This window comes from Dreissena polymorpha, chromosome 1, assembly GCF_020536995.1.
Source record: "Dreissena polymorpha isolate Duluth1 chromosome 1, UMN_Dpol_1.0, whole genome shotgun sequence".
In the NCBI taxonomy this organism is placed as follows: domain Eukaryota; kingdom Metazoa; phylum Mollusca; class Bivalvia; order Myida; family Dreissenidae; genus Dreissena; species Dreissena polymorpha.
In genome coordinates, this window is record NC_068355.1 from 53,807,927 (window position 1) to 53,832,098 (window position 24,172).

At 34.2% G+C, this 24,172-nt stretch overlaps 1 protein-coding gene across 2 annotated transcripts in view; it reads left to right on the plus strand.

Annotated features, from left to right (window-relative positions):
* Positions 1-2,222: 2,222 nt before the first annotated feature.
* LOC127881248 (uncharacterized) overlaps positions 2,223-24,172 on the plus strand; it is a 42,267-nt gene continuing 20,317 nt past the window's right edge. The window contains exons 1-6 of one of the 2 annotated variants that reach the window (XM_052428999.1): positions 2,223-2,377; positions 2,988-3,005; positions 3,635-3,782; positions 4,392-4,543; positions 5,005-5,187; positions 5,498-6,093. In XM_052428999.1, the coding sequence (XP_052284959.1) occupies positions 2,311-2,377; positions 2,988-3,005; positions 3,635-3,782; positions 4,392-4,543; positions 5,005-5,187; positions 5,498-5,709 (780 nt within the window). In that variant the 5' untranslated portion in view covers positions 2,223-2,310 and the 3' untranslated portion in view covers positions 5,710-6,093. Of the gene's footprint in view, positions 2,378-2,987; positions 3,006-3,634; positions 3,783-4,391; positions 4,544-5,004; positions 5,188-5,497; positions 6,094-24,172 lie in introns of those variants that run through there. The other variant, XM_052429007.1, reaches the window with a different exon arrangement.

Here is a 24,172-nt window from a genome sequence, read left to right on the forward strand (position 1 = left end):
ACTGCAGAAAAGACCTCAGGGGTTGCCCGCAAAATGTGGAGTTCATGGATACGAAAAGGCGGACAAACTATAGGGACGACTTCCATTATTAAAGAGCTAAGAAGCAAAAATCAACAGTCAGAACCCGAATATGCGGTGGGCTCGACATAGCCAGTCATTAAAGTCTGGAACATCACACGATTAGTCGAATGTGGTCTTATTCCGACCGTTTTATGCTTACTCAAGTCCATGAAAATGTGTGTAGTCATAATATAGTCTCGAAACATCACACGACTGGTCGAATGTGGTATTATTCCGACCGTTTGATGCTTACCCAAGTCCATGAAAATGACTGTATGTGTGTGGTCATAATATTTATATAGACCTGTCTTGATAATGTTCCACATCGTCTCAGAAATCGTTGAGTGATGGTCCTAAAATAAACTGCAAATTCCATGTTCAGATGTTCCAACAGATTTATTTAATGTTTACGACATTTAAAATTTTTCGTATGAGTGCATTTGACCGAGGATCTGAAGTGAAAACCGTTGATGTATGTACTATAAACAACACAAAAATGTATTAACTTATTAATGGTTCTCATGCTATGACATTGTGAAAACTAAATATTGCATAGATGTAGCCCGGACGTTATCAGTAATATACTGTCGCAGGATGCAGTATCCTATTGCGATCTGCTACATTACTATAATATAGTGAGTCATATAGTATACACTGCAATAACATCATCCAGCAAAAAAAATCGTGTCTTGCTCCCAGATTTCCTTAAGCCAGTTTAGTCCAAATAATACCTTTGATGACAGGTATAAAGTCACCTTTCGTTGCGTTTGATGATACGGGGATAGCACTTCTCGAGATCGGCTTGTCCCTTGCTTATCCGGCGAACAGGCCGAATGCCCGGGTCGTTAAGATCGGCTTTTCAACCTATTAACAGGGTATCAGCCCTTCGTGACTAAATTGGTTTGCCACTATCGCCCTACGTAATTCCTTAACGATGCCTATTACATATCTCAGTTAATTACAAAGGCCCAACTTAAGTTCATGTTGGAATGTGTTCACAACTTATCAAGCTAGGCGACCCCTAAACCATAATTTTGATTTCAATAACATTATAATTAGGTATTTAGCATTGTACAACATGTTGTGAAACATGATGATAACGTGCTACCATAAAAAAACACTACCATCAACTCGTTATGTTTGTTTTCATAATCGCCCTACGATTAATGTGTTCGGGCGATTAATTGATTCGGTAGGTAATACTAGTACATGGCACCCTCGGAATTTGAGGCTGAACCAAAGAATACACGGGGACGTCGTTGAATTATAGGGAACCAACGATTTCAATGTTTGTCCTCAATCGCGATATGATTGTATACGGTGAACACCCCGGGTGCTTGTATTTAGTTAGGACATGCTAGAACAAACATCGCACAAGCCACCCGACTAGACGTTTTCTGAAGGCTGGTCAAAAAGTCCTGGATGACGTATTCAACAAATTGCGATTTTAATATATTTTCATTCGAATTCAGAACCGTACATTTTCCTTTATAAAGGTATCCACATTGAATTAAAAAAATTGCTCTTCAACAATTATTATTAAAAAAAATTATCAATTCTCTTTGCCTGCACTTCATACAGAGGTTAATATGGCTCGAGAAAGAATCTCTTGTCGGAACATGTTATATATCGATACCAATACCTCGAAAACTGATTTTTTTTTTGATCCAAATATATACCCACACCTGTATTTCTTCGAAAAGCCACACTAAAATTGTAATTATATCATACAAAAAATGAGTCGTGTTCTGAGAAAACTGGGCATAATGCATGTGCGTAAAGTGTCGTTCCAGATTAGCCTGTGCAGTCCGCACAGGCTAATCTGGAACGACACTTTCCGCTTACATTGGATTTTTGCTAAGAAGAGACTTCATTTAAACAAAAAATGTCATAAAAGCGGAAAGTGTCGTCCCTGATTAGCCTGTGCGGACTGCACAGGCTAATCAGGGACGACACTTTACGCACATGCATTAAACCCAGTTTTCCAAGAACAAGGCTCTAATGTTCATACAACGCACTAGACGTGCAATTCACGTTTCCTCTGTATGAACAAGTTGAAAAGATTTTGTAACGCCCTTTTGTACACACCACGCCACCAACACCTTTTTACTCAAATCACCCTGATAAGGCCCCGATCGCACGCAGCTTGTCTCAACGGCTATTTAAAGGTCAGTCTACCCTGGTAACGTCGCAAACAGTGATCCACTTCTTCGGGGCACACACGGACACGTCAACTACACGGACACTATCATGAATTCGGCGCTCATATTTAGTGTGCTTGTTGCCTTGGCAACTGCGGGACCTGCACGAGAGAGACGTAAGTGCAATTTACCAAAACGTTATATGTTATTTGAGTATTAATGTACTGTGCGTTTTTACTAATTATATAAGCGGCTGGAAATGTTAATGTGACTTTACACATGTATTTGAGAAACAACAACACATGAACATATAATATTAATGCAGTTATCGATCTCCGGTGATGTGCGAGGAAGTGTTTTGGGTTATTGTATTTTAACATGACTCCAAGATGTAGTGTTTTAAAAGTACGTTTCGAATGAGGGAATAGTATTGTTCACTTTTAAGATGTCAAATATATGATTTATTGTTGTAATTCATCAATACTTTATTTTACATCAGTTGTGAATATGATGTTATATCATCTATCACTTGATGATGTTATCACATTTAAATATATTTTATAAAACTAATACCCCAGATCACTCGCAATTCCGATTCATTTAAAATGATGTATCGTATTTGGCATTATTTAAAACTGCACGGAATTTCACCAAAATAGGGATTTTTTATTTTCAAATATTTACTTTCAATATACACACTTTTTAACACACAGCTTCGATAGTTTATTACTGATTCAAAAAATACCACTCTTCGTCACTTATCAATGTTTTTATCTTTCTTTTCAGGTCAGGCTAATTGTGTCGGTAAGTATACCTGTTTCATGACTTGTCAAATGTAGATTGTAATAAAAAGACATTTTTTTGTTGGATTATTGTTGACCTAAAGGAACCACAATAATAATTGAGCCTCGCTCTGTGAAAACGAGGTTTAATATATGTGCGTAATGTGTCATCCCAGATTAGCCTGTGCAGTGGGCTCAGGCTAATCAGGGACGACACCGTCCGCTTCTATGGTATTTTTTTCTTTTAGAGTAAGTCTCTATAGAGCGAGAGTCCAGTTTAGGTGGAAAGTTTCGTCCCTGATTAACCTGTACGGACTGCACAGGCTAATTGTGTTACAATTCTTTACGCACATGCATTAAACCGCGCGTTGATAGAGCGAGACTCTTTGAGTTAAAACAATATTTAAAAAGCACACTGTTGGATTACAGGAATATGATCGCCAATCTGCTTTTCATTAGTAGTTTTACCACGGATAAAATGTATATTGACGGGATCTTGCAATCTCCATATAACTATTTACTCTGAACTATAAACAGAAAAGACCCAAACAAAATCCCATATAGTACAACTGGTCATTATTCTAAAGGCAACATACCGACTCTTCATAAGGCGTGTTATCACTTGTATCGAATATAATGCACTGGTTTTAGATTCTTTTAAAAACGTGCCCAACCCATGCACGAACAACCCGAGCAGCCAGGTGTATTTCCCCCACCCCAGCGACAGTTCGAAATTCATCCAGTGTGACAGATACGGCCGCATGTACATCATCCAGTGCCCAGAGAATCTCCAGTACAGGTCAGTAAGGGAACACAACTCTCGTTTGTGAGAGTTGTGGTTCGCAACACGTTGTTAGCAGTGAGTACGGATTGTCGCACTTTGTTTAGACTTCAACCGTACGTTGCTGTTATTCGAGCTACATCTAGTAGACATACTAAGTCGGTAATGCTTTCGATTGTCTTTCTTGAAATAGATAGAGGTCGTACAGAATCATTTGCATACAACGGAAATATAAAGAATAATTGAAAAAGATGTGCTGTTCTTTTTCCACGTGAAACTAGAAACACTTATCATCTATTGGAAAACCGCAATGTTGTTAAACACATTTTAACTATGATACCACACAATACTCGCACACTGACGTTACTGTATTGTTTAACCTTTAATTTTAGAAAATTTTATATGGGACTTACGCCGCTACCGCTCTCCTTAATGCCAACCCCTGCAGTTGTCACCATTCAAAAATGTACATAAGATGTATCACGATGCCTATGATTTGATAATGAGTCTGAGATATCACCTACAACTACTGCAAGAACTCATTCGATGTCGCAGTTCAAATTGAAATTTAATCATATATTCCATTTGAAGCCAAATGGTTTATTACTAAATAACTACTATTCGCAGTGTCCTGACCTCCACCTGCCGGGGTACCAACCCTGAACCCGGCACCATCGTTACCAATGCTCCAGTTACTCCAGGCCAAACCGGCATCGTTGGAGGCAACCCATGTACCGCGGCGGCACTTTCCGCCGGACACTATTACTTCGCTGTAGCTGGTGAGTGGAACTTGAGCTGAAAACTGCAACTTTCAAATGAAATAGTTAGTGTGTGAAAACATGAACGATTACATTTATCTTCTGACTTTAATTAGTCTGGGTCAGACTAATTTAACATGTCCTTGGTCAATAGTGTTATTTTATTTGTTTCAATCCAAAACGTATAACATATACATTTTTTTAGGTATTACTTGTTTTCTGAAAATTGTCATTTTGCCTAACTGAATATGTGAATACGTCCCTTTAGGGAGAGATGTAAGCCGATATGGGGATTTCAATATTATTTAGACTAGATTGTAACCTATGTCTTCAGTTTATTGTATCATTCGATTCTAAGTAATGACTAATAATGGCATACATAAGTATCAGCGAGATAAAAATGCTGTAATACGTAATGAAACTTGGGAATCAACTTGCATAAAATAACATGAAATACAAAAAATGTAGTGTTTATCCCGCAGGCAACCCGAGGCAGTTCATCGAGTGCGACATGCTAGGCAATCCCGCCGTTCTCCCTTGCCCCGGAGGCCTCGTGTGGGACCAGGGCCGCCTCTCTTGTGTTTACAACTTCAATGTCGGAGGCACTGGAGTTACCGTTGGTACCGGAGGAAGCGGCGGTACCGGAAGTGTGACTGTGGCACCTGGTAGGGTTTTATTCAAAAACATAAGATTGGAAATACAGGTATAACCGTATTTATTAGAGAGGTTATGCGTCAGCACGAGAGTTGACGCCTATAGAGATCAACTGCCGATTATTACATACATGTGCAATGTCTTTTTTCTTAGCAATAATAAATATTGTCCATAGAAACAAACTTAAAGTAAGATCTCTAGGTTTATTGTGCTTTGTGGAATAACTTAAACGAACTTTTCTTTAAAAAAAAAAAGAATCTTAGTCATATGCACTGCTACTGGTGCCATTATTATGAATCTAGTACAAAACCGCCATTTCAGGCTCTGGTACCTCTGGTACTCTCTCTAACCCCTGCACGGCCGCGACCATTGCCGCTAACAAGCTGTTTTTCCCACACCCCGACCCCTCCAAGTTCATCCAGTGTGACCTTTGGGGTGATCTTTTCGTGAACAATTGCCCAGCCGGTCTCATCTGGAACCAGTACTCCGAGACCTGCGCTTCCGCGTTCGTCATCGTAAATGGCGGGAAATAAATGGGCCAAGCTGCGTGCTCTAGCGGAAACACAAATTTGAAACGGTTCAAGAATACTCGGTATCAAAAGAAAAAAGAAGACCGATGTTTATTGAATTGCAATAAAAAGAAAATCACAAACTAATTTAAATGTTAACATCGTTCATACCGCGTTCAATTAAATACGATATGGTTAAAAGAATATATCTATGCAATTGAATTGTGTAAAAATATATGATAGATAATCTATATTATATCGTTTTTACAAAGTATTACTCATATATTGTTTGTACACTATGTATATACACTCAGCGTAAACTGTTCTTTAATTACAATCCTGCACTGTTTGTTCATCCGTAAATGCAACATTCCTTATTGCAATTAACCATATTTATCTAACAATCAAGATGTGTCATTGTTGTTTAATAAACATGTTTAACAAAAACAATCAATATGTTTTTTTGCCTCTCAATTATCAAGTCATTAGCCGCTTTATACGCAAATGGGCTTGATGATAATTCGGCCAGCGTAGCTCAAGACCACCCTGCGAATTCGGGTGGATTTAACCCATTTATGCCGAGTGGACTCTCCCATCCTTCTAAATTGGATCAATTTATTTCCAAAATGAGGGATGTCTAGTATATTTATTTTTATATTTAGAATATTTCTTACACAAAGTCCTTTAAGCAAACAGCGTAGACCCAGATGAGACGCCGTATCATGCGGCCTCTCATCTGGGTCTACGCTTTTTGCCAAGGCCTTTTTTCTAGACGCTAGGCATAAATGAGTTAAAATATATGATATTTAACATTTACCAAGTGTTTTACGGGGTATATGGACGGTACTTTCTCCCTATACATAAACATTTATTAGAACAATACGCATTCCCTGTTTGATAGTAGATATTAATCCGGTATCAATATCGTTCCTCTAGTGGGAGTTAAACTCACGCCGACAAAAATCGCTTACTTCAACGAGAAGTTTACTACACCACGGTCCTGTTTAATGATTGTGCGCATGTGTATAGCTTTACTTCATGTACATTTTATTTATACGGATTTTCAAGTGCTCGAGACTGTCAAATTATTATTTTATTGAGCATTAACAAAAACGAGACAGCATATATCAACCCTTAAATAAATTATTTTGGAAGATAATCGTGTTTTTTTAATTATTATACTGCAGAAATCATCGACATTCCCCTTTATTCTGTATATGATTGGCTTATAATTAGTTGATTGAACTAAGAAGGTATTACGAGAGTTGCAATAATCCAACTCCAAGCTTTTGACCCTACGGGTCGCTGGGAGACGCCTCTGGTAACAAGATTGTTCATGGAAAAACGGCAATGCAATTGGTAAAATGAGCAGCATTGACTTTTTTCTGGCATCAATAAACACAAACAGGTCATAAATGTAACCATAATATAAACAACACAATACCAATAGAAATGAAGCAAACAAAAAGGAAGAAGTTTGAAAATGAAAGCGAACATATTCCAGTGCCAACACTATTAAAATTCAAGGCAAGCACTATACAAACCAGCGAGAATCGGCCAACGAATCTGCTGAAAAGGTTATAAGAATACTGAAAGATAACGACATCTGCAATATCACCATGGCAGACATAGACATTGCACATAGATTACCAAACAAGAACAACACTAACAGAGAAAATATAGTAAGACTAGTAAGTCGACAGACCAAAGGACATATTTTAGTAAACAGGAAAAAGCTCCGCGAAACAAACATTTTCATAAATGAAGACATGACCAGGCTGAATCTGCATGTTCTTATGTGAACGAAGAAGAAAATGGCCGATGAAATAAGCGATGCATGGTTTATCAGCGGTAAAATCATGTTCACGAGCCACATGAACAAAAACCAGCCGATCAAGTTCGAAGACTACGAACATTTGATAAACTTACCATGGCCCAACATAACAACAAAATAAAGTGAAACTTCGGCAACGAGAAATATCTTTTTGCGAACAGTATAGTTTATCTCACAGTATTTAATATTCTGTAGTGTTTGAGTTCCTCGAAGAAACGCCATTTAAAGTATGACATCCACCGATCGTTTACAACACATTGTATAGACAATCCTAGAAGGTTATATTACACTAAATCCATTTCCCATAGGGTCCTATTATAAAACTGCCAACTTTCAAAGCATTTTTCTTGTATCTCCTATATATCAAATTTAGCAAGACCGGTATCATTTTAATAATAAATCTGTCCTCTTTCCATAAATGCAGTAAAAAATATATGGTCTCGCAACTTCTAAGAAAGTAAAATTCGCCCAAAGGCAAGCACCCTCGGAAAACAGAGTTTCGAAAGTGAAATTTCGACAAAAGACCAGTACTTCAATAAACGCACCCAAAACAGTCATTTTTCAACGTAATCCCCAATGAAATGCGCCAAAAATGTTGCAGACACACACAGGATGCAGGAAATAATCACAAAAAGCATGGGTGCGATCGCTAAATCGCTGTAAATATCGAAGAGAAAAGGACCTCTTTAGAAATGGACCAAGGAGGGATATAAAATGATTTAGTGTAATGTAACATAAAATCGATAAATTGACCACCGCCATATTGGCTATCACGTGACCCCGCCGCCATGTTGGTACTGAAGAATTTGCAAATAACAACGATGTAGAACTTATCTGCCAAATTCTTCACGTAATAATTGAGGCCGAATTTGCTGTATTTTTTTTAAAGAAATCCTTTCAGTTATGCCTTTGGCTTGAAACACAATTATTTTTTTATTAAATTTTATTATTCGAAGATAAGTATAAAGGTTATTTCCGCATGTAAAGTCTGAAGTAAACTTTGTGAATTTTTAAGTTAATAATTCCGGAGATGTTAATTAGCGAAATATTAAAATTTTAAAGATTTATGACCGAAATATACAATTTCTTTGCAAATCAGATACCTGCCTTTTATTAAAAGTTATTATTTCTTTATATAAAAAAATATACTTCCAGATATACTCATTAAGAAAATATATATGATTCAATACCGAGACAGATTGTTTTTATTGAATAGTACCAGGGACCTTTAGGTATAGTTCCCTGATAGTACATACCTTTGTTTTTCTAAAGATTTATTAATTCTTTAATAATACTTCTTATTAAAGTATCATTCTGTAAGGTAATTTAAAAGCTCTAGCCGAAATAAAATTTGTGATTTTAACTAAAATTGGTCCGGAAATATTTATATGCGAAACTCAATAAGATTTTTATGTAGTGGCAAACTTTTTTTATTAAAAAAGGATATGGTTTAGTCTAAAACTGTGTTGTTTGTTATTACTATATTTTATTTAAAGATCGCTTTCAAACAAAAATCTCTTGCCGGAAAATATTTTTTGATTTTAGATGTACTATAGTCCAGCGGATATTCATTAGCGAAAATGTGTAAGATGTCATAACATGGCAGGTTTTTTAATTGAAAAGTGAATGTCTGCTTTTGCTTATAACTTAATTTTTATTTTATCATTTAAATACCATTCTAATGTTAGAATCAAAGTCTGTAGCCTGAACAAACTGTGTTTGTCTTATTCTAAATGTTTACTTATTTTGTTTACTTGCTTTACTTTATTTCTTAATACAATCTAAATTAACCATAAAAATGCTCAACATGACACTTATGTAGGCATACGTAAACTTAATTAGTCCCAATAATGTTCGCTACATTCCGTCAACGCATTTTTTTTTCTTAAATAATAACTGTACAGTTAAGATTTAAAATAAACTACTCAAACACGAACGCAGTGACGCTTTTCTTCGGTCATTACGGATTGTCAATTTAATTTAATTAATTAATGGTAAAAGAAACACCAAACACCATCTGTGATTGAGGAATGAAAGCATTCCCTAAGTGGAAGACGATGTCCCAATGGTGGATTAAAAGCGTTAATTGGTATGTCTGTGACACCATATATCTCCACAGGTGTAGATGCTGTTATTAATTAAAAAAATACCATGCGTATAATAACATGCCAAATGACAATTAAGTCCTCATTCATGCTGAGTTTTATCAGAGTCGTAGATCTTCGTCTCAGGTTTTATGACTCTTAAACAATGCAGATGGACCTGATAAAAATATTTATTTAAAAAATACGAACTGTTGTATGAATATTTATTTCCAAAATGAGGGATGTCTAGTATATTTATTTTTATATTTAGAATATTTCTTACACAAAGTCCTTTAAGCAAACAGCGTAGACCCAGATGAGACGCCGTATCATGCGGCCTCTCATCTGGGTCTACGCTTTTTGCCAAGGCCTTTTTTCTAGACGCTAGGCATAAATGAGTTAAAATATATGATATTTAACATTTACCAAGTGTTTTACGGGGTATATGGACGGTACTTTCTCCCTATACATAAACATTTATTAGAACAATACGCATTCCCTGTTTGATAGTAGATATTAATCCGGTATCAATATCGTTCCTCTAGTGGGAGTTAAACTCACGCCGACAAAAATCGCTTACTTCAACGAGAAGTTTACTACACCACGGTCCTGTTTAATGATTGTGCGCATGTGTATAGCTTTACTTCATGTACATTTTATTTATACGGATTTTCAAGTGCTCGAGACTGTCAAATTATTATTTTATTGAGCATTAACAAAAACGAGACAGCATATATCAACCCTTAAATAAATTATTTTGGAAGATAATCGTGTTTTTTTAATTATTATACTGCAGAAATCATCGACATTCCCCTTTATTCTGTATATGATTGGCTTATAATTAGTTGATTGAACTAAGAAGGTATTACGAGAGTTGCAATAATCCAACTCCAAGCTTTTGACCCTACGGGTCGCTGGGAGACGCCTCTGGTAACAAGATTGTTCATGGAAAAACGGCAATGCAATTGGTAAAATGAGCAGCATTGACTTTTTTCTGGCATCAATAAACACAAACAGGTCATAAATGTAACCATAATGCTCAAATAAAAAAAAACTCATTGCGGTGTTCTCGCAGAATAATGATATTAACCCAAGTTTCTAACACGTCAACGGTTCACGAAAATGTGTTACTGGATACAAAACTGAGAAAATGTGTAAATTTTTTGCAATGGAAAACGCAGAGTATTCCGAATTTTAAAATATGCTTATGTATATATCTCCGGAATCTTCGGCAAGATAGATCTTTCAATCGTAACACTTCGTCCATCTCCGGATTCTCCGTAAAGCTTCCTTATGCAATAAAAAGCCGGTTGGATCCAGAGTGATAGATCTCTATTATAATCAACCAATCGTGCTTCACCGACTATCTCCGGAACCTCCCGTAAGATAGATTGGCTCGTCAATTCAAAACTTCGGTTTTTGGTTTGATAACGATTTTAATCAACTTTTTCATTTGAGCATTTATACACAAAACACGCAAATTGATGTTGTTGTGAATAGGTATTGTGTTTGTTACACTGTATTAGGTCGACCGAATTCGATTATATAGACAAACTTGAGACTTATGTTTTTACATGGAATTTGGTTTTGTAAGGAAGAACTCTGAGAAACACTGGGTACTACAACCGTAACAATACTTACGTGAAATTAAATGTTCTGATAACGAAAATATAAAAAATTCTAACACAAATAATAAGAAATAATGCATAAAATATTGCACGAGAACTTACATAAACTATCGATACTAAGAAAAAATATTGTTTTGTTTTATGGCTCTGTGGTGCGTAACCCGATGAAGCGGTAGACATTTTTGTTTTGCGAGATAATAATTTAACAAAATATGTGATTCTCTATATACAAAAGGTAGATTGGATAAATGGATAACTCATAAAACGTAAGACTTCAAATGAACAATGTATACTTTAAAATTCTCATCGTAGATTTAATGCTTTAAACAGAAACAAAAATATCGAAAAAGGGCTACACACACTTGTAAAAGTATACTGCTCAAACTTGTAAAAGTGCATCTAGGTCAACAACAATTAACAAATCTTCAAATGAAGAAGAGCTGAAGCGCAAACGAGAAGCGTCCAGTGTCAGTGACACAAGTATAAACAAAGCGCAAAAGAATGAAAAGAGTGAAAAACAGAAAACTTAAAAAGCGAAACAGAAACAGATTGCTTATAAGTGTGGCAAAAATAAATCTTGAACAGAGGACGTTATAGATGTAGCATTTGATATAAAAATACTTAATAAAACGCTTGATAATATGGATGAGTCGATTAACATATTGAATAAAAGGTTAGAAAAGTCAATCGTGAAAGGCGACGGGTATATCAGCAACGAAATAATAGAATTGTTCACAGAAATGAAAGACGACCTCCTTAAATCCGTCGCCCATAAGAAAATTGTAATCGAAAGTCATCTACACGTATTTGAAAACGATCAAGCTGTCGAAAACCTTATAACCGAAATAAAGACCCTGAAGGAAGAATTGAACAGCAAGTAAGATATAAACAACACAATACCAATAGAAATGAAGCAAACAAAAAGGAAGAAGTTTGAAAATGAAAGCGAACATATTCCAGTGCCAACACTATTAAAATTCAAGGCAAGCACTATACAAACCCGCGAGAATCGGCCAACGAATCTGCTGAAAAGGTTATAAGAAAACTGAAAGATAACGACATCTGCAATATCACCATGGCAGACATAGACATTGCACATAGATTACCAAACAAGAACAACACTAACAGAGAAAATATAGTAAGACTAGTAAGCCGACAGACCAAAGGACATATTTTAGTAAACAGGAAGAAGCTCCGCGAAACAAACATTTTCATAAATGAAGACATGACCAGGCTGAATCTGCATGTTCTTATGTGAACGAAGAAGAAAATGGCCGATGAAATAAGCGATGCATGGTTTATCAGCGGTAAAATCATGTTCACGAGCCACATGAACAAAAACCAGCCGATCAAGTTCGAAGACTACGAACATTTGATAAACTTACCATGGCCCAACATAACAACAAAATAAAGTGAAACTTCGGCAACGAGAAATATCTTTTTGCGAACAGTATAGTTTATCTCACAGTATTTAATATTCTGTAGTGTTTGAGTTCCTCGAAGAAACGCCATTTAAAGTATGACATCCACCGATCGTTTACAACACATTGTATAGACAATCCTAGAAGGTTATATTACACTAAATCCATTTCCCATAGGGTCCTATTATAAAACTGCCAACTTTCAAAGCATTTTTCTTGTATCTCCTATATATCAAATTTAGCAAGACCGGTATCATTTTAATAATAAATCTGTCCTCTTTCCATAAATGCAGTAAAAAATATATGGTCTCGCAACTTCTAAGAAAGTAAAATTCGCCCAAAGGCAAGCACCCTCGGAAAACAGAGTTTCGAAAGTGAAATTTCGACAAAAGACCCGTACTTCAATAAACGCACCCAAAACAGTCATTTTTCAACGTAATCCCCAATGAAATGCGCCAAAAATGTTGCAGACACACACAGGATGCAGGAAATAATCACAAAAAGCATGGGTGCGATCGCTAAATCGCTGTAAATATCGAAGAGAAAAGGAACTCTTTAGAAATGGACCAAGGAGGGATATAAAATGATTTAGTGTAATGTAACATAAAATCGATAAATTGACCACCGCCATATTGGCTATCACGTGACCCCGCCGCCATGTTGGTACTGAAGAATTTGCAAATAACAACGATGTAGACCTTATCTGCCAAATTCTTCACGTAATAATTGAGGCCGAATTTGCTGTATTTTTTTTAAAGAAATCCTTTCAGTTATGCCTTTTGCTTGAAACACAATTATTTTTTTTATTAAATTTTATTATTCGAAGATAATTATAAAGGTTATTTCCGCATGTAAAGTCTGAAGTAAACTTTGTGAATTTTTAAGTTAATAATTCCGGAGATGTTAATTAGCGAAATATTAAAATTTTAAAGATTTATGACCGAAATATACAATTTCTTTGCAAATCAGATACCTGCCTTTTATTAAAAGTTATTATTTCTTTATATAAAAAAATATACTTCCAGATATACTCATTAAGAAAATATATATGATTCAATACCGAGACAGATTGTTTTTATTGAATAGTACCAGGGACCTTTAGGTATAGTTCCCTGATAGTACATATCTTTGTTTTTCTAAAGATTTATTAATTCTTTAATAATACTTCTTATTAAAGTATCATTCTGTAAGGTACTTTAAAAGCTCTAGCCGAAATAAAATTTGTGATTTTAACTAAAATTGGTCCGGAAATATTTATATGCGAAACTCAATAAGATTTTTATGTAGTGGCAACCTTTTTTTATTAAAAAAGTATATGGTTTAGTCTAAAACTGTGTTGTTTGTTATTACTATATTTTATTTAAAGATCGCTTTCAAACAAAAATCTCTTGCCGGAAAATATTTTTTGATTTTAAATGTACTATAGTCCAACGGATATTCATTAGCGAAAATGTGTAAGATGTCATAACATGGCAGGTTTTTTAATTGAAAAGTGAATGTCTGCTTTTGCTTATAACTTAATTTTTATTTTATCATTTAAATACCATTCTAATGTTAGAATCAAAGTCTGTAGCCTGAACAAACTGTGTTTGTCTTATTCTTAATGTTTACTTATTTTGTTTACTTGCTTTACTTTATTTCTTAATACAATCTAAATTAACCATAAAAATGCTCAACATGACACTTATGTAGGCATACGTAAACTTAATTAGTCCCAATAATGTTCGCTACATTCCGTCAACGCATTTTTTTTTTCTTAAATAATAACTATACAGTTAAGATTTAAAATAAACTACTCAAACACGAACGCAGTGACGCTTTTCTTCGGTCATTACGGATTGTCAATTTAATTTTATTAATTAATGGTAAAAGAAACACCAAACACCATCTGTGATTGAGGAATGAAAGCATTCCCTAAGTGGAAGACGATGTCCCAATGGTGGATTAAAAGCGTTAATTGGTATGTCTGTGACACCATATATCTCCACAGGTGTAGATGCTGTTTTTAATTAAAAAAATACCATGCGTATAATAACATGCCAAATGACAATTAAGTCCTCATTCATGCTGAGTTTTATCAGAGTCGTAGATCTTCGTCTCAGGTTTTATGACTCTTAAACAATGCAGATGGACCTGATAAAAATATTTATTTAAAAAATACGAACTGTTGTATAAATATTTATTTCCAAAATGAGGGATGTCTAGTATATTTATTTTTATATTTAGAATATTTCTTACACAAAGTCCTTTAAGCAAACAGCGTAGACCCAGATGAGACGCCGTATCATGCGGCCTCTCATCTGGGTCTACGCTTTTTGCCAAGGCCTTTTTTCTAGACGCTAGGCATAAATGAGTTAAAATATATTATATTTAACATTTACCAAGTGTTTTACGGGGTATATGGACGGTACTTTCTCCCTATACATAAACATTTATTAGAACAATACGCATTCCCTGTTTTATAGTAGATATTAATCCGGTATCAATATCGTTCCTCTAGTGGGAGTTAAACTCACGCCGACAAAAATCGCTTACTTCAACGAGAAGTTTACTACACCACGGTCCTGTTTAATGATTGTGCGCATGTGTATAGCTTTACTTCATGTACATTTTATTTATACGGATTTTCAAGTGCTCGAGACTGTCAAATTATTATTTTATTGAGCATTAACAAAAACGAGACAGCATATATCAACCCTTAAATAAATTATTTTGGAAGATAATCGTGTTTTTTTAATAATTATACTGCAGAAATCATCGACATTCCCCTTTATTCTGTATATGATTGGCTTATAATTAGTTGATTGAACTAAGAAGGTATTACGAGAGTTGCAATAATCCAACTCCAAGCTTTTGACCCTACGGGTCGCTGGGAGACGCCTCTGGTAACAAGATTGTTCATGGAAAAACGGCAATGCAATTGGTAAAATGAGCAGCATTGACTTTTTTCTGGCATCAATAAACACAAACAGGTCATAAATGTAACCATAATGCTCAAATAAAAAAAAACTCGATGCGGTGTTCTCGCAGAATAATGATATTAACCCAAGTTTCTAACACGTCAACGGTTCACGAAAATGTGTTACTGGATACAAAACTGAGAAAATGTGTAAATTTTTTGCAATGGAAAACGCAGAGTATTCCGAATTTTAAAATATGCTTATGTATATATCTCCGGAATCTTCGGCAAGATAGATCTCTCAATCGTAACACTTCGTCCATCTCCGGATTCTCCGTAAAGCTTCCTTATGCAATAAAAAGCCGGTTGGATCCAGAGTGATAGATCTCTATTATAATCAACCAATCGTGCTTCACCGACTATCTCCGGAACCTCCCGTAAGATAGATTGGCTCGTCAATTCAAAACTTCGGTTTTTGGTTTGATAACGATTTTAATCAACTTTTTCATTTGAGCATTTATACACAAAAACACGCAAATTGATGTTGTTGTGAATAGGTATTGTGTTTGTTACACTGTATTAGGTCGACCGAATTCGATTATATAGACAAACTTGAGACTTATGTTTTTACATGGAATTTGGTTTTGTAAGGAAGAACTCTGAGAAACACTGGGTACTACAACCGTAACGATACTTACGTGAAATTAAATGTTCTGATAACGAAAATATAAAAAATTCTAACACAAATAATAAGAAATAATGCATAAAATATTGCACGAGAACTTACATAAACTATCGATACTAAGAAAAAATATTGTTTTGTTTTATGGCTCTGTGGTGCGTAACCCGATGAAGCGGTAGACATTTTTGTTTTGCGAGATAATAATTTAACAAAATATGTGATTCTCTATATACAAAAGGTAGATTGGATAAATGGATAACTCATAAAACGTAAGACTTCAAATGAACAATGTATACTTTAAAATTCTCATCGTAGATTTAATGCTTTAAACAGAAACAAAAATATCGAAAAAGGGCTACACACACTTGTAAAAGTATACTGCTCAAACTTGTAAAAGTGCATCTAGGTCAACAACAATTAACAAATCTTCAAATGAAGAAGAGCTGAAGCGCAAACGAGAAGCGTCCAGTGTCAGTGACACAAGTATAAACAAAGCGCAAAAGAATGAAAAGAGTGAAAAACAGAAAACTTAAAAAGCGAAACAGAAACAGATTGCTTATAAGTGTGGCAAAAATAAATCTTGAACAGAGGACGTTATAGATGTAGCATTTGATATAAAAATACTTAATAAAACGCTTGATAATATGGATGAGTCGATTAACATATTGAATAAAAGGTTAGAAAAGCCAATCATGAAAGGAGACGGGTATATCAGCAACGAAATAATAGAATTGTTCACAGAAATGAAAGACGACCTCCTTAAATCCGTCGCCCATAAGAAAATTGTAATTGAAAGTCATCTACACGTATTTGAAAACGATCAAGCTGTCGAAAACCTTATAACCGAAATAAAGACCCTGAAGGAAGAATTGAACAGCAAGTAAGATATAAACAACACAATACCAATAGAAATGAAGCAAACAAAAAGGAAGAAGTTTGAAAATGAAAGCGAACATATTCCAGTGCCAACACTATTAAAATTCAAGGCAAGCACTATACAAACCCGCGAGAATCGGCCAACGAATCTGCTGAAAAGGTTATAAGAATACTGAAAGATAACGACATCTGCAATATCACCATGGCAGACATAGACATTGCACATAGATTACCAAACAAGAACAACACTAACAGAGAAAATATAGTAAGACTAGTAAGCCGACAGACCAAAGGACATATTTTAGTAAACAGGAAGAAGCTCCGCGAAACAAACATTTTCATAAATGAAGACATGACCAGGCTGAATCTGCATGTTCTTATGTGAACGAAGAAGAAAATGGCCGATGAAATAAGCGATGCATGGTTTATCAGCGGTAAAATCATGTTCACGAGCCACATGAACAAAAACCAGCCGATCAAGTTCGAAGACTACGAACATTTGATAAACTTACCATGGACCAACATAACAACAAAATAAAGTGAAACTTCGCCAACGAGAAATATCTTTTTGCGAACAGTATAGTTTATCTCACAGTATTTAATATTCTGTAGTGTTTGAGTTCCTCGAAGAAACGCCATTTAAAGTATGACATCCACCGATCGTTTACAACACATTGTATAGACAATCCTAGAAGGTTATATTACACTAAATCCATTTCCCATAGGGTCCTATTATAAAACTGCCAACTTTCAAAGCATTTTTATTGTATCTCCTATATATCAAATTTAGCAAGACCGGTATCATTTTAATAATAAATCTGTCCTCTTTCCATAAATGCAGTCAAAAATATATGGTCTCGCAACTTCTAAGAAAGTAAAATTCGCCCAAAGGCAAGCACCCTCGGAAAACAGAGTTTCGAAAGTGAAATTTCGACAAAAGACCCGTACTTCAATAAACGCACCCAAAACAGTCATTTTTCAACGTAATCCCCAATGAAATGCGCCAAAAATGTTGCAGACACACACAGGATGCAGGAAATAATCACAAAAAGCATGGGTGCGATCGCTAAATCGCTGTAAATATCGAAGAGAAAAGGAACTCTTTAGAAATGGACCAAGGAGGGATATAAAATGATTTAGTGTAATGTAACATAAAATCGATAAATTGACCATCGCCATATTGGCTATCACGTGACCCCGCCGCCATGTTGGTACTGAAGAATTTGCAAATAACAACGATGTAGAACTTATCTGCCAAATTCTTCACGTAATAATTGAGGCCGAATTTGCTGTATTTTTTTTAAAGAAATCCTTTCAGTTATGCCTTTTGCTTGAAACACAATTATTTTTTTATTAAATTTTATTATTCGAAGATAATTATAAAGGTTATTTCCGCATGTAAAGTCTGAAGTAAACTTTGTGAATTTTTAAGTTAATAATTCCGGAGATGTTAATTAGCGAAATATTAAAATTTTAAAGATTTATTACCGAAATATACAATTTCTTTGCAAATCAGATACCTGCCTTTTATTAAAAGTTATTATTTCTTTATATAAAAAAATATACTTTCAGATATACTCATTAAGAAAATATATATGATTCAATACCGAGACAGATTGTTTTTATTGAATAGTACCAGGGACCTTTAGGTAAAGTTCCCTGATAGTACATATCTTTGTTTTTCTAAAGATTTATTAATTCTTTAATAATACTTCTTATTAAAGTATCATTCTGTAAGGTAATTTAAAAGCTCTAGCCGAAATAAAATTTGTGATTTTAACTAAAATTGGTCCGGAAATATTTATATGCGAAACTCAATAAGATTTTTATGTAGTGGCAAACTTTTTTTATTAAAAAAGTATATGGTTTAGTCTAAAACTGTGTTGTTTGTTATTACTATATTTTATTTAAAGATCGCTTTCAAACAAAAATCTCTTGCCGGAAAATATTTTTTGATTTTAAATGTACTATAGTCCAGCGGATATTCATTAGCGAAAATGTGTAAGATGTCATAACATGGCAGGTTTTTTAATTGAAAAGTGAATGTCTGCTTTTGCTTATAACTTAATTTTTATTTTATCATTTAAATACCATTCTAATGTTAGAATCAAATTCTGTAGCCTGAACAAACTGTGTTTGTCTTATTCTAAATGTTTACTTATTTTGTTTACTTGCTTTACTTTATTTCTTAATACAATCTAAATTAACCATAAAAATGCTCAACATGACACTTATGTAGGCATACGTAAACTTAATTAGTCCCAATAATGTTCGCTACATTCCGTCAACGCATTATTTTTTTTTCTTAAATATTAACTATACAGTTAAGATTTAAAATAAACTACTCAAACACGAACGCAGTGACGCTTTTCTTCGGTCATTACGGATTGTCAATTTAATTTAATTAATTAATGGTAAAAGAAACACCAAACACCATCTGTGATTGAGGAATGAAAGCATTCCCTAAGTGGAAGACGATGTCCCAATGGTGGATTAAAAGCGTTAATTGGTATGTCTGTGACACCATATATCTCCACAGGTGTAGATGCTGTTATTAATAAAAATACCATGCGTATAATAACATGCCAAATGACAATTAAGTCCTCATTCATGCTGAGTTTTATCAGAGTCGTAGATCTTCGTCTCAGGTTTTATGACTCTTAAACAATGCAGATGGACCTGATAAAAATATTTATTTAAAAAATACGAACTGTTGTATGAATATTGTATCGATAACAGAAACCTTCTAAATCTTCAAATAAATTTAATAAAATCGCTTCACTTCGGTTTAATGTTCAGGTACCTATACACACAAATAGGTCCGCAATCTCCACGCAGAGTTGTCGTTCCTTGCTCTAACATACATATAATGTAGCCGTCGTGCAAGAGATTGATACGTCCCTGCATTGTTCCTCAGTACCAAGATGGCGGCGCCAGGGGCGGTAATCCGGGAATGATCGATTTCTGGGATTGTCTATTGAAGTAAACACTTCTATTCATATAAATAGTAAACGGTTTAAGTGAAATAATATATCTTAACATTTAATATGCGATTCAGATATATAAAAATATTATATAATACACAGTGAAAGCTAGAGAATGCATAATAATGTTTATGTAGGGCATGCGTATGTAATCATATAGTAATATTCAGCAACGTTTCCCAAACATTCCTTGGTTTTTAACCAGGTTTTCCGAAAAACTCGTTATTAGAATGGCGAATGTCGGCGGGCGGGCGGAACAAGCTTGTCCGGGCCATAACTATGTCGTTCATTGTGAGATTTTAAAATCATTTGGCACATTTGTTCACCATCATTGGACGGTGTGTCTTGCGAAAGAATTGCGTCGATATCTGCAACGTCAAGGTCAGACTTTGAGTTCAAAGGTCAAAAACGGCCATAAATGATCTTGTCCGGGCCATAATTATGTCAATCATAGTGACATTTTAAAATTACACATGTACTCGGTATAGTTGTTCCCAATCATTTGACGGTGTGTCATGCGAAAGAATTACGACGATATCTCCAAGGTCAAAGTCGCCACGACTAAATATAGATTTGACACAAGGGGGGGGGGGTAACTAGGAGCAATCAGTAAAAATGCAAATTTTGATTTGTCCCCCTTTATCAGACTTTATTTTTCAAATTAAAATCAAGGTCGCCACGACTAAAAATAGATTGAATTTGACTCAAGGGGGTAACTAGGAACAGTCAATAACAATGCACATTTTGAATTGTCTCCCTTTATCAGACATTTTTTCAAATTGCAACCTGGTTTTGTGACAATTTTGTCCTTTTTCTTATCATTTATTGCCAACAACTATTTAAAGTTTTAAATATTCATGAAAACGAATAACTGCTGTTTCTGCTTATGGCAATTAACATGGAACAATATACAGCCTCTGTCACTAGTAAAATATGTACCAGAAATGATAACGATAAGAAATTTGATGTTAATCTTTTGGTCATTGACTGTGTTTTTATAATCATTGCATTAGTAATATGTAACATAAAAATTCAAAACTAATAGCCTAAAATTAATAACCTTACACTAAAATCCTAACACATTAAAATCTATGCATACTCGTTACAACTAAGTGTTAAAAATTAATATAAGAACACACACTTTTACCCATAATTCAGTTTTAATTAACGTATCTATATGGCATATACAAGCAGAGCTCCAGATACTTTTTTCAGCCGAGGGGTATTTCACTCATGAAATTTTTAATTGATGAGTAAAAATCAAAATGCGATAATTTTAAGGAGTATTTATGTTCAAAGGATCAGAACTAATAATAAATTGTACATGTAATGTTAACTCGCTATAACAAGCATTCTTGTACACAAGAAAGAAAGCACTGTTATTTTATTTAACAGTTTTTCTGAATTTTTTTGCCCTTGGCTTATAAGCAGCCATTAATTGTATTATATGTGTATTTTAGCGCCATTTAAAAAGTGCTTGGAGGTAAAAGGTTTTCCATAGTGCCACACAAGAGATGAACTGTTATCTGCTTGAAGTTGGGCGATTCGGGTTTTATCGAATGTGTTGTCAAAATCGGCCTTTATCGTGGGCCAACATGAAATGTTACCGTTCTGACTAAGGAGTAAATTAGGTTTGGAACCACATTCTATAAATAGATGGTGATGTCACTACGTTTTTACCGGTGTGGACACAATGACGGAAACCAGTCATGTTTACATGAATTTATATTTATATGCATGTATAAACGGCTAATACGCATTGAAATAGGACACGATGCATAATCCGAATTTAGTCAGGAGTTTTTTTACTCAACACAATTTTAAGTCATAAGTATTGTCTTTTTTGTCATGCGTATTTTACGCTAATACGCATCTTATCTGGCCCTCTGTATACAAGTATCTGTATGGACGCTATATTTTTAATTAAGTAAGGTATATGTAAAATAGGCCATTCCTTTTATACATAATGAAAAAAAATCTACAAATAACCGTTACAATAATGTTTGTTCAATCTCGATAAAACATGTTTTTACAATAGAGTTTTTTTGTTCTTTAATTTAGGTATTTATATGACATGTACCTTTATTATTGCTCTTTGTCGTATTATGTAAAAACGTACGTGTTGCTCATGTTTGATACCATCGTCATAATCTTTACTGCTGGTATAATACGTTATACAAAATGATAATGATACTAATGTTAAATTATTTTTTTTTGCTTTTGTCTGCCCTTTTTTAAATATGAACAGTAATATATAGCATCAGCAATTAATATTAAAACAGAGAAATGAATATATTAAATTCTAGCAAAAAATGTATATAATAATGTTTAATTTTCTATGTTTGGGTTTCAATTAAGGTATCTATATTACACGTATGAGGACCTAGATTAGTGGTCTATTTCATATCAAGTAAAAATATATCACTCAATAGTCTCTTTCACCTTTAACTGCACACAAAATACGAGAGGGCTAGGATATTTTAAAATAAACAAATCGATCATTTTAGAGAGAGAATATCTAAACATAATCAAAGAGTCTATTAAAGAAATAGAAAATATCAATAAAGAAGATAACCCTAACACACCGTGGGAAGTGATTAAAGGTCGAATACGAGATGATAGCAAGCAAATTGAAAAGAAACAAAATACACGAGGAAACTAATCTAAAATCACTGAACTTGAATAATATATTTCCGAAAATCCATTCAACCAAGATAAAATCAATGCATTTAACGAAACGAAAAAACAGTATGATTACTCAATGGAAGATAAAATGAAAGGAATCTTATTAAGATCAAAGTAAGAATGGATTGAAGGGGCCGAAAAGAATTCAAAATATTTTACTAATTTGGCGAAAAAAGGGACTGAAGATAAAACTATTTACCAAATAAAAACGAACAAGGGAAAATTTTAAACAACCAAAACGAAGTTCTAAAACATATTGCAGGTTATTACGAAAACTAACATAAAAAAGATCACAAAATCGATGTTTCAGAACATCCTTCTTTTTTTCACAATGAATGCAATAACATTGATAATGTTAACCCAAACAATTTAAACGTACACTTATCAAAATGCGAATATGCGATTGCCCTAAAAGAAATGAAAACAAGCCCTGGGGTAGTATTCCAGAAGCATCTTAAGTTAAATTTTATTCTTATCCTTAAATTGGGAAATTTTCTTAAGTGTACCATTTCATACTGCAATAGATTGGCATCAACATATACATTTAAATATCATCTTTATACCAATGTTATTTTAGGAATACCAGAAAAAGACATGTGTTTCCTTATTTAGTAAAGAAATACAAAACATTGTAATTTTGAACTTAAGTGAAATTATATAAGAAATTACCTAAGATGTTTCTGGAATACCACCCCTGGGTAAGATGGTTTATCAGTAGAATTCTATAAGATTTTCTGGAACGACATAAAACCTTTTTTACTTAATTCTCTAAAACTCTCTCTTGACAACAATTGCCTTGCAGATCTACAACAACAAAGCATATTACACTTCTACCAAAAAAGGGAACGATACATTATCCTTAAATAACTAGAGACCTGTCTCACTCCTTAATGTTGACTATAAAATCGCCTCAAAAAGCGTAGCAAATAGAATAAAAAGCCCTTTAAATAACATTTTAAGCAATGCGCAAACTGGCTTCCTGAAAGGTCGATATATCGGTGAAAATGTTAGATTATTAGAAGAGGTGATACATACAGTAAATGAAAGAACGTGGTTTAATTTTTTTCTCCGATTTCACTAAAGCTTTCTACAACTTAGACCACGCCTTTATATTTAAATGCCTTCGTCACTTTGGCTTCAGTGACTACATTATTAATTTGGTCAAACTATTCTATAACAATGCAAAATCACGCATATAGGCATTATTAATAATGGCTACTTCTTAGAACTGTTCCAAATTAAAAGAGGTGTTCGACAAGGCTGTCCATTATCACCTTATCTATTGACAATTTGCATTGAAAGTTTATCAATCGCAAATCGCAATACACAATGATAAAAACATAAGTCGGATAAAATTAGGAAGTATAGAAACAAAATAGACACGTTTTGCTGAC